The sequence below is a fragment of the Trematomus bernacchii genome, unplaced genomic scaffold, assembly GCF_902827165.1.
Source record: "Trematomus bernacchii unplaced genomic scaffold, fTreBer1.1, whole genome shotgun sequence".
Taxonomy (NCBI): domain Eukaryota; kingdom Metazoa; phylum Chordata; class Actinopteri; order Perciformes; family Nototheniidae; genus Trematomus; species Trematomus bernacchii.
The window spans coordinates 968,358-983,095 of NW_022987910.1; the positions used below are offsets into that span (position 1 = coordinate 968,358).

The 14,738-nt window shown below is 41.8% G+C and overlaps 1 protein-coding gene across 1 annotated transcript; it reads right to left on the bottom strand.

Annotated features, from left to right (window-relative positions):
- Positions 1 to 203: 203 nt before the first annotated feature.
- On the bottom strand, positions 204 to 9,391 carry fzd4 (frizzled class receptor 4). The gene is made up of 6 exons (XM_034115302.1): positions 8,875 to 9,391; positions 5,724 to 5,861; positions 5,139 to 5,525; positions 4,430 to 4,575; positions 3,598 to 3,845; positions 204 to 3,394 (listed from the first exon to the last, which is right to left on the bottom strand). The coding sequence occupies exons 1-6, from the start codon at positions 9,136 to 9,138 to the stop codon at positions 2,976 to 2,978; spliced, it is 1,602 nt and encodes a 533-aa protein (XP_033971193.1). The 5' UTR covers positions 9,139 to 9,391; the 3' UTR covers positions 204 to 2,975.
- Positions 9,392 to 14,738: the final 5,347 nt, after the last annotated feature.

Below are 14,738 nucleotides of genomic sequence, written 5' to 3' on the forward strand. Positions count from 1 at the left end.
GACATGCATTGTAGACCGATTCATTCTTATTGTTAATGCATGAATCTATGATACTGGATGTTAATTATATTGAGACTTGAACCAATTAGTTATTAATCATCAAGGCAGTTAGCAGATAGTTGATCTTTATCGTTTTACAAGCAAAGGTAGCAAACACTGCTGTTATTTGTCTTATGTGACAGTTAACATGTTTTATGATTTGAAATTGTCAGTCTGAAAAACTATTGGAAGAGCCATTTTCTTGTATCCATTAAAACACATAAAATGTCATCCACATTATTGGAAACCAAAACGTTTTTATTCATCATCATCTTCTGATACAAAAGTGTTTTAAATAACAGTAAAGTAACAGTTAAGTTTAACAAAAATTGTCACTTTTTTACAAGGATAAATTAGCAATTTCTTAATAATACATTGATGACATCATCACAACAATGAGATTTCTACACAAACGAAACAGTCTAGACCTTTGAGGACTACCATCACTGTTGGTGAACTGATCCCTAACAATAACACATTTCTGGGCGTCCCGAAAAGCAGTAAGAAATCTGTATTACCAGTGGCTCTCAATCTTCATTACGCTGGGCACACACTCGGTATGTTTCAAGGCACAGTGATTGTTTGGAAATGTCACCTGAAGCTCAGCATGGTCATACTTGGGTAGAGAGCCAGAACATTAAGGCAGTTTCAGAGGGAAACGGCATTAGCTCAGAGGGGAGGTGGTCGGGGGTTCTTTTAATTCTCTGTGAGGTTTGTTTGACTTTGGAAATGTAATAAGAGTGTCCATGTATCATGGTTTGAGTAACACTGGTATTTCAGGTTTCTACGATTTTCCAAAAGTATGTTTAAATGCAATAAGGGTGTTGTTACAGTAAGCATATGTTGGGACCATGGAAATACACACTGTATTTTCCGTCCCAATCTAAACATTATCTTAAAAATACCTGTGACAGGACTTTGTGAGGCACTAACTGGTTTCAAATGACACACCAACTTATTCTTACCCCTTATACATTTAAACAGCCCAGTCATTTTCTTGTCTCTACTTAAATGTAGAAATCAATGTGACACATGGCCCACATTCAGTATTATACATTCAAAGACTCACTGAAACGCAAGAGCTTTGCTTGATAGATTGTCAGGCAAATATACAGTGCACTGGAGCAGTTGCACATTTTTGGTGGGTCCAGCAGTAAGACCAGAAACAACTACTTTAATTGGCACTATAAGCAATTATAGAGAAGAACTGCAAGGTTCAAATGTTGGGAGATGCCCATTATCATGGAAATGCACCACTACAGACAATGAACAAGAAGTCATGGCTCTGTAATCCATGAAGATTTGAAATATAATTTAGAACATTATTTCCAGGGATGACTTGATTGTCTGGTAAATGAGCCATGATGCAATAGACAAGGTTAAAGAGACAGGCAGGCAGCGGGCCAAAGAGACACGGACAAAAAACAGACAGAAAGAAAAGAGACAAAATGAGGCAGATATTGTCTCAATATAGGTATTATCATTATGATCGTAATAATAGCCCATGGCGGTTGAGATTTGTGGAAACTGATTGCTGTGTATTCACCTGCATAAATGTTTTTGTGCACATGCATGTGTCAGTGATAGCTCTTTGTTATTGCATAATGTTTCTTTTGGCAAGTGATTGTCTAATAACCTCTCACTCTTCAGCTTGTCTAGGGTCCGATGTTTGGAAACAAGGACAGAGGGAATCATTTAATTTCCCACTTTTTGTGGTAACTCAAGAGCATATGCAGTACAGGGTTTCAACAAAGACAGCGCTTATTAGTGGAAGTAAGCTGTGATTTTCGTAGATTACTGAGGTAAAACACACACGCCTACATTTCCCAGAAGCCTTACGGCTTTCATATTAATGGGTAAATAAAAGGCAGATCTGGGGTCCTCCCAGTATTCATTGCGGTACGTATTTATAGCTACCACAGACTTAACCTAAGACACGTTAGAGAAAAATAAGAGATTATTTTTCTCTGTTTGCTCTTGCCGTTAAACATATTTGCAAGAAAAGTGATTTTGAATAAAACCACACAAGTTATTTTTCTGAAGCCTTCACAATAAAACCTGACCAAACTGTTAAAGTCTGCATGCTAATATGCTGGGTGATGATTTGCTATTACATCACTGCCGTCCCTGGTAATGCACTTGTGACACGCATAGACACATATTGTATAAAGTTATAGTGCATATACAGCTCAAAGCTGCTTTCCCAAAGAATTCTGAGCAATACAATCCCCTGCTGTTTTATATTGTAGAAACGGTAATAATTTACAAAAATGTAACAAATCACAGGTTGAAGGCCATGCTTTATATTTTCTCGTTATATTTTAGATGCGGTTGTTCTGGTATTTGATTTTTGATTTTCCCATATGGAACTAAAAGCCCTACAGGAACTCAAGTTGTCAGGTGCTTTTAGGAAACGTCAACTTTCATCTGTACAATGTCTGCACCAGGACCCTCCAGTGTAAAATTCAGAACTTCAAAAGACCCTCCAAAGACACATTGGATGAGGCAAACTGTCTCCAGCGGGTTCAGTCTCTTCTGCTCAGGGAGGAAAGAGAGGCAGAGAGGTCGACGTGATGCTACGCAGCTTATCGCTGTGTCTGGATTGCATTTTCCTGCCTTTTCCGTCTCTCTTTCTCCTTCCTTTTCCGGTTTATTCATCTCTCTGGGAGAATCAAGTCTAACAGAGGTAGAGAGGCTACTTTTACGACTCAATCCTCCACTTTTCTTCTCCATAACACCGGTTAGAGGCAGTTTGAAGGGAAGGGGCATGCTCTCGGCAAGCTTTTTTTCGATGCCTTTTACATCCAATGCCTTTCCTTGAGAAGCTCCTGCTACTCCCTCTCATTTCTTTTCTCTGTCCTCTTCATTGACAGTCAGTTTCTGCAATTGACAGAGAAGCATATAGAAGTCCATTTATGCCCCTTCCTCTATTTCTGTCACACAACTGTCTCGTTGCCTTTCCCCGGTTTGATCCAGCCCTCGCCCGGTGCCCTCTTGCCCCCCCGGCTCGCCCTGCTGTCTCTGAGGAGGCGGGCCGTGCACCGCTGCCAGGTGTGGAGGGTTTTTGCTGACCAGATCCACATGCCTGATGTGATGCCTACAAGCAGTGACATAAAGATTCGAAGCATCTCTGATGCCATGTATGAGTCCCGGGTGCTGGCCTTGAACTCCCCCCAGTGAGAGAGCTGGTAGAGGTAACAGCCAATGACAGTCGATGCTGGAACAGTGTAGAGAACAGAAAACACTCCGATCTTCACCATTAAACGCTCCAGCTTGTCTGTTTTGGCGCCGTCCTTCTGCAGATTGGAGCGGATCTTGAAAAGAGCCACCAGGCCAGCGCAGATGAACAGAGTGCCTGAGGTTCAGAAAAGAGTCATGTTAAGACCAGCAGATAGAGAAAACCCAATGACAGTTGAATAAGGTCTGATTATACAGGTTTAAGAATGATAACTTGGTCTTAGTGAGTCAAATGTTGGTATATGCTATCAGTTCTTAACTACAAATGGGTAAAACCCCAGAGAAACAGTTAACCTGATTGTACTATCATGTTGTAGTTACCTATTAGAAGGTATGTGGCCAGTGGAGCCACCACAAAGCCGGTGAGCGCTTCCTGCTGCAGGTTGCCAACATAACAGAGTCCAGTTAGGTCGTCTGCATCCACCAGTCGCATTATGAGGATGACGATGGTTTTAACGGCGGGGATGGCCCAGGCTGCTATGTGGAAGTAGGAGCTGTGCATTTCAATAGCCTCATGGCCCCACTTCAGTCCAGCAGCCAAGAACCAAGTGAGGGTCAGGATTACCCACCTAAAGAGAGAGCAGGAAGAGTGAGTGAAAAGTCAAAACACTGCTCTTATTTACATGTATCAGATTGTCTTCTGTAACTGGCATTCATTTTGGTTGCCAATAACAATTATGTGTTTCCTGGAAGTAAGAAGCTGTTGCAACATTGGACTAATGTTTACTGCTCAAAACTTAACTTCGCACTCTATAGTATTTAGCTCATCATGGGATAGTAATATGCTGAATAACAGAGGGTTGTGATCATGTTATAGGAGGCAGTGATGTCAGTATTCTGCTCTTCAAAAAGGAAACACTGAGGACCAACAGGAAAACGAGGAAAAAGGAAGAGAAAAAGCTGTGACAGCAAATGAAGTGCTCTATGAACTCAAAAAGTGGCTTTTTACAAAGGCAGCCTTTGTGTGTGGAAATGAATCCATCTAGTACAGAGATTATGAGACAGGATAGTTAGAGTTTAAAGAAAACAGGATGCAAGTCTCGTGTTCCCATTGTTCCACCAAAGTCCATTCAAAACAGCTGATGACAATGAGACAAAGACGCGCAGATTGATAGGATGAAAAGTGAGTGTTTCTGTGTTTTTTTTAACTTACCAAAGTGAGGAAGCCATACCAAAGAAGTAGAGCAGAAGGAAGACTATGGCACAGCCGGTGCTCTTTAACCCTTCTTGTACCAGAATCGGTACTGCAGTGGCATCGAGGTCGCAGGAAACACGCTCCCTTCCCAGTGTCAAGCGTACCTGCAGGAAATTAAAACGGGTTAGGGTTATGGTAAGCAGAGATTTTTTTCTTATTAAAAGAAAGATACAAATTCACAATATGATTATTTCCCATTACATCCAGATCTAATGTGTCCATGTAAATGAACATTACTTGATTGAATATCTTTATTTAGTGATTAATAATAAGCTTGGTTTGTATAGCATCTTTCATACTAAATTTGCAGTCAAAAGTGCTTCACAGTGGACAGAACATCCAGTTCTTTGGCTTTAATAGATTTGATTGAATTAATTGATTGGACAAAGCTTGGAAGACCCTAAGCATGCAGATGTTGGCTTACTAGGCTTTCATACCTTTAAGTTTCATCTATGTCCCTCGTAAAAATACGATAAAACCGTATAACACATTTATCGACATACCGCTCTAGCAAAATACAAACATACAACATCATTTTTTTCACAAATTATTCAATTTATAAAAAGCTACTATAATCTAAATTGTGTTTTATGTATTATAGATTTATTGTTATTCATTCTCTCAAAACACTCCACTTTAATGGGCCAGTATAAAACTGAACACTTACCAGGTAGGCCACACTGTACAGATTACAGCACATAGACAGGAAGATGATGGGCCTTTCAGGGTAGGAGAAGCGCTGTGAATCCAACAGGAAGGTCAGGACCGTCAGAGTGGTCGACAGGAAGCACAGCACGGCCCACACCGCCATCCAGGCGTCGGTGAAGACTTTGGCCCCTCGGCGGTACAGCCCGCTGTCGTAGCCACACTGAAGAGCACAGCTTTCGGACTGTTTTAACCAGGTATACTGGTCAGGTGCAGATCCCAGTGCCTGACACTCCTCCGGGTGGGGAGGAATACGAAAAGGCTGGTAGGGAGGTTCCTCGTCCCCCGGGCCCTCCATGCACATGTGGTTGTGGTCGTTTTGCGGTGGAAAGAGGCTGCAGTTCAGCACCTGGAGAAGAGACATGGTGTTAATTGTCATTTTGTTTGCTCATTATGGCTGTGATGTGATATACACTGTCAAAAGCATTTTGAGCTGATTTTCTCAAAGACTTTGGTTTAGTATTAACCATATTCCACATGACACAACGTCATCCTTAAGTTATATTTGTGAAGACATGCAGGCTGTTCTTGTGATGATTTAAATTACCTCAGGCCATATGAAGCCAAACTCGTGAAGCACCGGGAGGCACTTCCTCTTGACGGACAGACACATGCTACCACAGGGACCAATGGGGATGGGAACCTTGTCGGTGCACATCGGCACATAGACTGAGCACAGGAAGAACTGGAGAAAAAATATAAAAGATCACAAATTAAAAATGTTGCCACAAATAGTCAGATCTCATTGCATACAGTTAAGAGTGACTACAGAGCAAAAATCCATTCAATTAGATTAGTCTGATGATATTGTGTAGAGAATAACAGCTGTTCTGTTTTTTATAAAGAGAAAACACAGTATTAAGGAACAACGCAAGTGTTAAAATGACAGTATACAAGAAACACTTTTAACTGAAAATGCAGGAAGAATGCAACAGCTATCCAAAAAAGTGTGTCATATTTTAGTGAACTGCTTTGTAAGCTTTGTTCTGGCGAAGTTAACCGTGATGCAGTACGGAATCATGACAGTGGAGTAGAGATTGTTCAATAAGTGTATACTGTGTTGCCTATCAGGATTACAGTTAAAGGCTACACCTTCTACTCCCCCATGATTATCCTTCATCTACTTGCATTATACCAATTACTTTACTTCTGCCTTCTTTGTCTTCACTCTCAATACATTGCAACAGCTCTTCTAGTGGTGGCTCTTTATTTTTACTTCTGAAAAGAAACTCTACGACACCAATGCCAACACTAACCTGCTCCAAGGTTAGACATACAACTCCACATCTTTAAAAACAATCTGTGGACTTGACAACACTGAGGGCATGTGCCATGTAATGCTTCATAATCCCCCCCTAATCCAAGGCTCAGTTTTCTCCGTCCCATGGCAATGGTTTTTTGAAATAGATATGTAAAGTCAGGGTTGTAAAGATAGTGAACCGTCTGAAGTCACAGTTGACTCGATTGATGCTAGCGATGTGAAGGAGTAAGTATTCTGCGGTTACAAAAGGTTGCAATTTAAGGTAATTTCATGCCTTTACAGTGAAATCTGTTTGAAGCCGCAGTGTAAAATTGTTCCAGGCTCTTCATATAAAAATACACAGAAGCAGAAAGAACATTTCAATTTGCTACTTTCAAGTAAAGAAAACAAACATGTGCTCCAGGAACTTGGAAAGTGTGATTGCTGACTTTAAATACTAAAACTGTGGAGAGTTTGCTAGCATTTTTCATTTCAGAAATACCAAAATATTTGCCGGACCATAATGAGAACTAAATGCCTGGGCTTGCAGCCCATCTCCAGCTAAAGAAATCCCAACTTGAATCTCGAGTGAAGCCCAAATGAAACATGAATCTAAGAAGAGTGTCAAGGTTGGGAAATAAATACACACAGAACCATTATACAACCTTCTTCTGTGAGAATTTATTTGCCAAGTAAACATAAAACAGTGTGCATTTGTGCAGCACAATAACTTGGGTTATAAAAAATTACAACCATAATAAAATATTACAGTATAATAATAAAAAATAGAGACCAAATTACCTTTTCAGTTTTATAACAGGCCGAACACGTTTCTATATTCGCAAAACAACAGACTCGCTTTTACTTATTAGTCTAAAGTTCTAAACCATGATAAATAAACTATTAACTGTGTTACTGACTGTGGGGAAGTATGTCAAAATAAGTTATCGAAGTCAGAGGGAATTTACTCTTAACGCAATTTGTTACAATGTTCTCTGATCAGTATCTTTTCAGTAGCAGCTATCTCCTGTAAATAGAGCAGACTGTCCTGATCTGAGGACAGTTTTAAGTTTCTCAAATAGAGAATCTTTGTTCGCAAACTGAACCACAAGTATTAGAGTTGTCCTGAGTAATCTGCTGATGGATTGACTGCAATTAAGTTAAATTAAGAACCTAACAAAGTTGCCGGAGGGGTTGTTTGTGTGATTGTACATTCAAAAAAAGTTTGTTCAAAAGCAGAAGGTATTAAATGAGATGCAATACCATGCTGGATATTTCCCACAGTGAATTATACCAATGTATCACTTTCTGGGTGTTTCCCCCGTCCGTTGGTAACCTGAGTGCTGTCACTTCACTGCTAAAAGCTGCTCCGGTTACTTGTCAGGAAGCCTCCCATTAGAGCAAATGTTGGGGGGATACGGTTACCCTTTCCCCTTTCCTCCCTCTTTAGCGTGCACGCATGTGTGTGTGTGGGAGAAAGGGAGAGGGAGGGGGGGATAGCTAATGTTACGGGACAATTTTCAGCTGGAGGACAGTTTTATGCTGCAGTTGCTCCATGTTCGGTCTGGCTGTCTCACACAAATGTCTTTAAGCACTTTATTAATTTAGCATGGGAAAGTATTTTTGGGCCCTTTCCCCAAACACATGTGCACACACACAAATCTCTGAATAGGTTGTAAAAGTAGTAATAGATATCTAACACATCTCCAAACTGGAAAGTGGACACTTTACAAAGACACATCTGAGAAAACATTAGATCTCATGTCTCGATTCAGATATCTTGGTGTGATGTGTTTACATGTGGGACATCTTAAAATAAATACATGTAATACACATAAAAACTAAATGCCATTCACAGACAATTTGATCTTTGTTGAATCTAGTTGTTCCAATTATAATCTAAAGTAAAAATCTTAAAGATGGGAAAGAGGATGATTCAATTTGTTTCTTACATGGTGCATGAGGCAAACAGGCAGCATTTGTCTGAGCACACTGAGGGCACCATTGTTAACAAGGAGACAAGTATAAAACATGGAAGACTCAGCTGTTGCTGTCTGGGGCATGATCTCAAAATGTCAACAGACAGAGGGGACATTTTTATTGAAATTAACATGACAGCCTGGCGCAACAGCAGGGAAGGATGAAATCAGGGACCCCTCTGCTAATTTTAACTCTGTGGGGGCAAACCTATATTAAAATACTCCTCATTATCACAGGCTCCATCAGTCTAACAATTCACTATTGCTGGTAGCTCCCTTTCATGTGCTCTGGAACCACACTCTTCCCATCTCTATCTCTACACATCTCCACACACAAATATAGCAAGACTATTTCGACTCAGCCATGCCTTTTTAAAGTCCAGGATCAGTGTTCCTAAATGTGCCCCAGCCTGTCTGAGCGCTTTTAATAACATGATCTATTCTAACATCAGTATGCATTTCTCACATCCTCCCAGTACCTTGAGTTGACTGGAGCAGCCGTACTGTATCAGTGGAGTGAACGTGGTCAGCTGCAGCTCGGCGTCCGACTGCAGCACGTTGCCGACCAGATTGGGCATCTTGGTGACGTTGTAACCCAGACCCTGGCACATGCTGATCCGGATCGGGTCACAGGTCATTTCCTCTACCTCATCGCCGAAAGCCAGCACCATAGCGAGCGGAGCCATCAGCCCGGACAGGAGGAGCAGTGCTGCCCCGCTGAACCACACCATCATCCCGGGCATGGTCACTGAGCGCCTGACTTCTGCAAATGTTGCCACAGGAGATATCCTCCTCAAAAGCAAAGTGAGGTGTGAATAGTCCAGGAAGATTGGAGCGCGTGTAGTCCGTGCGTTTTGCTATATTATCCAATTCCGATCCATTCAGTAGAATAAAATATCCAGAAAACAGCTGGGAATCATTGCGCGATCGGAGCGTATAATCTTTTTTCAATAAAACTCCTACATTGGGGTAAATCCCGCTGTCCGTTCGCGTTGTTTTCCGTTAATAAGTCCGTAGAAGTGAAGCGCAGCCTCGGGATACAGCGTTTGTGATTTTGCACCTACTCCCTACAAGCGTCCAGCTCTAAACTTTATTGTGTCTGCGAGGAGAGACTGTTATTCCCGTCCGGAGGAGAGCCGACCAATCCGTGCGCGGGAGTTGGGTTTCCCTGACCAACCACTGACCAGGAGGGCGGGATCCAAGAGAAAAATAGAAGAGCGACCCTCTTCTCCTCCCCTCTCCCCCATTTTCAGTCTCATCTTCTCCCCTCTCCTTTCCTTCAGTATTTTCTCCTTTTCTGTCTTCTTTCTTTTCTTCTTACTTACTATTCTCTTCTTTTACCACTCTCCTCCTGCAAAGAAAATAATCGAGCTTCCCCACTAATTCTGACAATATCCAGAACATCTATTTATACTGCTGATGTGGCTTACATGTGTTTATGTTGGCTGTATTTTTAGAAAATAAGCATTTGAAAACGTGAGTGTGTTTTTATTTTATATTTAAAGTACCTATAATGGTCTTTAAAGCCTGTCTGGAATTCACCACAGGTTCCACTCTCCCTGTCTAAAGGGCTGTCAGCTCTAAGTGCCCATGACATTGTAATTGAAAGTAGGGCCTTAAGTGATGCTGAAGCATTGGAAATCTGTTTAGCATTGCAATGAATGCACATACTGGACAGGTTGTGTTTGCTTGTGGCACCCTGGGAGAAGACTTCTCCTTTACATCATGAAGCTAGAACTGAAATGTGTTGTTTTGGCTTTTCTGTGTTGTAAAAGTGGACTTGGGTGGGAAAGTGCTTGGATTTATTGCAAATATCTTGGGAGGAGGAGAGCTCAAGGAGTACTTGATTTGTGTTTTCTTCCAAGTGATTTACAGTTCTGAGGCTGCCAGGTGTAATCAAACTCAACTTAAGAGCTCAAGGCCTTTTCAAATACCACAAATACCTGCAACTGTATTCTGATGTCACTTTTTTGTTAAATGGAGCAAGAATCAGATGAGATCAATGTTCAGACCAACACCTTACTTTATACTAGATGGAAAGTTATGCTTTATTCTATTTTAGATACCATATTTGATTCCACTTACATGCATCCATGACAGTGTGAGGGAAAATCCTGAAATCAAACTATTTCTTAATGTCTGTTTCAGCATTTTCCCCTAAGTTCGGAACCTTTGAAACAACTGAATTTGGGTGAGATCATTTATGCCTTTTTGATCTCAAACTCATCTATCTTCTTCTGCCCAAGACACAAAGCAGAGAAATATGAGAAACCAGCAAAAAAAAACCTGGACAGAGACAAGAAAAATGAGCAGGGTCGCAGCCTAACAAATTATGTTGTGCTTCGGGCCTAATCATTTCCATATCTCTTTTTCTCCTGGGATTTGTGTGTCAGATATTTCCAGGAGTTGCTGTTGATAAAAGCCTTCCATAAATACTTAATACGTGAAAACATCAGCAGCACTCTGGCAGCCTGGTCTCATTTACCCCTTTCACACCAAGGCTTTTTCCGTTCTAGCTCCGTGCTAGACCTTTTCTGGTTCAGAACCGGTTCTTCGGTTCAGCTCCCGCTCTGTTCACACCGCTCAGAGCCCGACTGGTGCTGCCGCTGCTGCGTCATGACGTCACAGTTTACGTCGCTGATTTTCTCCCCAACGGAGCTCACAACAACAACGGGCCGGGGACTGCGTCGGGTCGATGATCGTGTTGCTTTTAATCATACGAAGCCAGATTAAATTAAATAACGACTTCTCCAACCTTATACTTTTCCCCAGAGTGCCGTGGTTCATTGTTTATTAATGTGTTTCAGCGGCATTTACCGACCGCTGCAGTGCTGGCTGCTCTTCCACGGGAGTGTATTCTCCCGTTAGCTCCGGGTTAGCTCACACGGCTCTAAAGTATTCACTGTCACACAAGCAGCTGATACATATCCCCAGTTCCCCTTAAGTGAATGTGTGTCTGTCTGAATTGACGCTGTTTGGTGTCAGTCTGAATTGACGCTGTTTGGCATCACAACGCTGTTATGAAAGTTTCTCTGGTATAACATGGGTGATGTTAGCATAGCAACCGAAGCTAAACTGACTACTTGCTAAGCCGTTTTCTACAGGCACTTTTTACCGGCGTATTTTTCATTATGATTCTACTTGTGATAGTCGGACATGACAACCTGTGCAGCCCATGTATTGATTCCATCCGATAGCTGCTATAATAACAAACAAAACGTCTGCCTGCTCTCCACAATGATCAATAACAGCGAACGGATGGTCAAAGTAAGGTACAAATAAACAGAATCACACGAAGCCTGGTTAGTGTTGCCTGACTTTATAAAGCGTGTTTTTTTTTTTTACAAGTGTGTGGTTGCGTTCTAGTCACTTTGCTCAGCACTACTGCTTGTTACAACTTTTATTTGCCGTACTCGCCTTAACTGTTAGCTCAGGTTAATCTCGCCCCCCTCCGACGTAAGCGTGACGTATGCGGTTCTTGCTTCTAGACGGACAACTTTTTGGTGCTCGAAACGAACCGGATTCCGGAGTTTAGAGGCTGCACCGCTGCGGTGTGAACAGGAAAACCTGGTGCTTTTCAAGCTCCAGCTCCTAACCGGCCCTGAAACACCGTTGGTGTGAATGGGGTAATTGTGCTGCTGTGTTTTCACTCCTGGATTATAGTGTGATTTTTAGGCAAATCCAGTGTGACAATTGATTGGCAGCAGCAATGACCTCTCCACCCAGCAAACCCCACCCCCGACCCCCAACACACGTATCTTCCCTCTGCTCACTCACATTCGCATACGCACCATCCCCCTCTACTGCTCTTTGGCTGAACCTGGGGTCAAGACCTGAAGTAATTAGCACTGAGCTGAAACAATAGAGTGTGCCCTGGAGCTGATGATTATCAGGGGCGTGGTGTGTGTGTGCCAAAGAAAGAAATGAATGGGACCATGAAATAGAGAAAACTTAGAATCAAATCAAAGCTCCATTTGTTTGTTAATTTAAGCCAAGAGAAAAATAAATAATACTTTATCTACTTTTACAAGAAAAAGAGTCAGACAAGTAATAAGATAAATGAGGGTGAGGTAAAGTGGTTCAGCAGCACATTATCAGCCCGAGCCACCAGCACACTCCATCCCACTGTTTACTTTCACAGTAGAGTGTGAATAGCAGGGGTGAGTAGACAACGTGTTGGAATTGCCAGACTAATGACCATCACACTGAGTGGATAATGACCACAGTTACCCTTTAGGCCATAAAACCACTGAGTTAATAATCAAACAGGCCAATTAAATGGACATTTGGCTGGTAAGCAAAGAAAAAAAGATCATCTTAGGTCACGTATGAACAATACTGTATAATATTTTTGTGATTTAGGCGCCGTTTACACGAGGAGAAAACTGCTTGTATCTGCATAGTTTCGCATGCGTATAGCCCTATTATTTACACGAGGCCGATAGAAACTGACCCTACAAACGATAACGGGTCCCAAGGTGGATAGATTTGCAAACGAAACGCTCTGGGGGGTCAACCGAGTCCGTGTAATCACCTCTATACGAATATTTCCTGAAAAATAGCGAAAAAAAAAAAAAAATAGCACCTCTCCTGCTCATTGCTGTAGCAACTATCAAAAATAGCTGTGTTAATTAAACGCACAAGGGGTTCTTGAATGAAATAATATTATAAAAGGCAAACCAGAATAGTTAACGCCCAATATACTCCTTAAACAAAATAAACAGAGTCAGATTTCATGCATTGATCCATTATATTGACAAAGGAGGATCTCACCCGGTGTTTGTAGAGAATATCTCTCTTTTCTGAGCGGGTCCTCTCCACGGAGACGTCGGTCGATGCAATATCCACAGATTCGGTTTCTTTCAGTTAACTTCCCCGTAGCATTTATCCATATGCTGAGGAAATTACTATATCCCGCTGAATACCAGCAATCACCACACACACTTCCTCCTGTCAGTAGCTACTGCTAGTGCTACTGCTACTGACCATGCTACAGATATTAGTGCAAAAATATACAGCTCCTCTACCACAACCATCAGCAACAAGTGGACATGGAGAATTACATGAACTACATGTTGCTAAATACACGGCGGGGCATGAACAGAAGGGTAGCCATAGCAACATTGCGGCGGGGGCTGCTGGGGCTGCTCTTCTTCGCTGCTTTTGGTGTATTTTGGCGGAAGTTACAGCGCCACTTACAGTCCCAGCATATGTACTACAGCGTTTCCAGCGGCCTCGTTTGAACAGACACGTTAAATGAAACAAATGCATGTGAACGGAATACTTTTTTAAATACGCATACTGTGCATAAACGCAAACGGTCCCGTGTGAGCGGGGCCTAAGTGCTGGGAGTGTATTCTCTGGCTATCGTACTTCTATGTTAAACTCACTCTGACCAAACCAGCCATCATCTGCAAGAGGAAATCAGACTGCCAATATACGGGTTGATGCAAGCATAACACAAACATTTATGCTTACTAGTTAATTGATGGTGACTGTATGGAAAAAAAGTGCTTGTAGGCTGCAGGACATTTCCAATCATAATGTATTAAGAACTTGATTTGGATAGCAGGAAGTGGGAGGTTCAGGAGGGTTTAGGAATTTCAGCTGTGCATGTCAATGAGGGCAGCGATTGGATCAACTACAATTATCATTTGTGAATGTGTGCAGCATTTCACCAGTAGGTCTATCTTTAGAGACTTTATCAAACTAGATTGTACAATTCAACCCATTGCAGCATGATGTCTGTGTGAGTTTTCTGCAGTCCACTAAGGCTGATTTCCACTGCTGTAAGCCAAGCAAAAAAGAGTCAGGGCTTTCTAATTATCTATGCCACAGTTTACTCCAACTCAACATTCATGTGATTCCTTTATCATGTTGATGCCAAAAGAAGGGACTCAATGGTGCGGTTTTCCTTCCTAAATTAACCACCCTTGCTAACATTTTGATGGTTTAATGCTTAAGCGCCCTGCCTTTGGAAGGACATGTGCCCTTGCTGGCCTTGGATCAAAACCTCCTCACAGTCTTAACTTCCCTAATCCCTACTCTGCATCACTGCCACCTTTGTTACTTCCACAATAACATATAACAACATGTGCAGGCACATGAGGTTCTCTGGCTGGGCAAATATAATAAGTGAACACTACGTTTATTGTTATAAACAGCTTCTGTCTTTGGGAAGGAGAGGCTAGTTAAAGGAATACTTCACCCTCAAAATAATCTTTGTATATCAATTACTCATCTTGGTTACCTTGAATATGTGAGAGAAACTTGTGCTGTAATAATGCAGTCTCACTTGAGGCGACAGCTGAAAAGCTCTGTGATGCTTAAATCAGCTGCAGCA

Excerpts from the sequence above, each read along its gene's own strand:
- fzd4 (XM_034115302.1), bottom strand. The coding sequence starts at position 9,138 with ATGCCCGGGATGATGGTGTGGTTCAGCGGGGCAGCACTGCTCCTCCTG. Across the intron at positions 5,862-8,874 it reads GCTGCTCCAGTCAACTCAAG|TTCTTCCTGTGCTCAGTCTA; the intron begins GTACTGGGAGGA and ends TTTTTTCTCCAG. Across the intron at positions 3,395-3,597 it reads GGCCACATACCTTCTAATAG|GCACTCTGTTCATCTGCGCT; the intron begins GTAACTACAACA and ends TCTGAACCTCAG.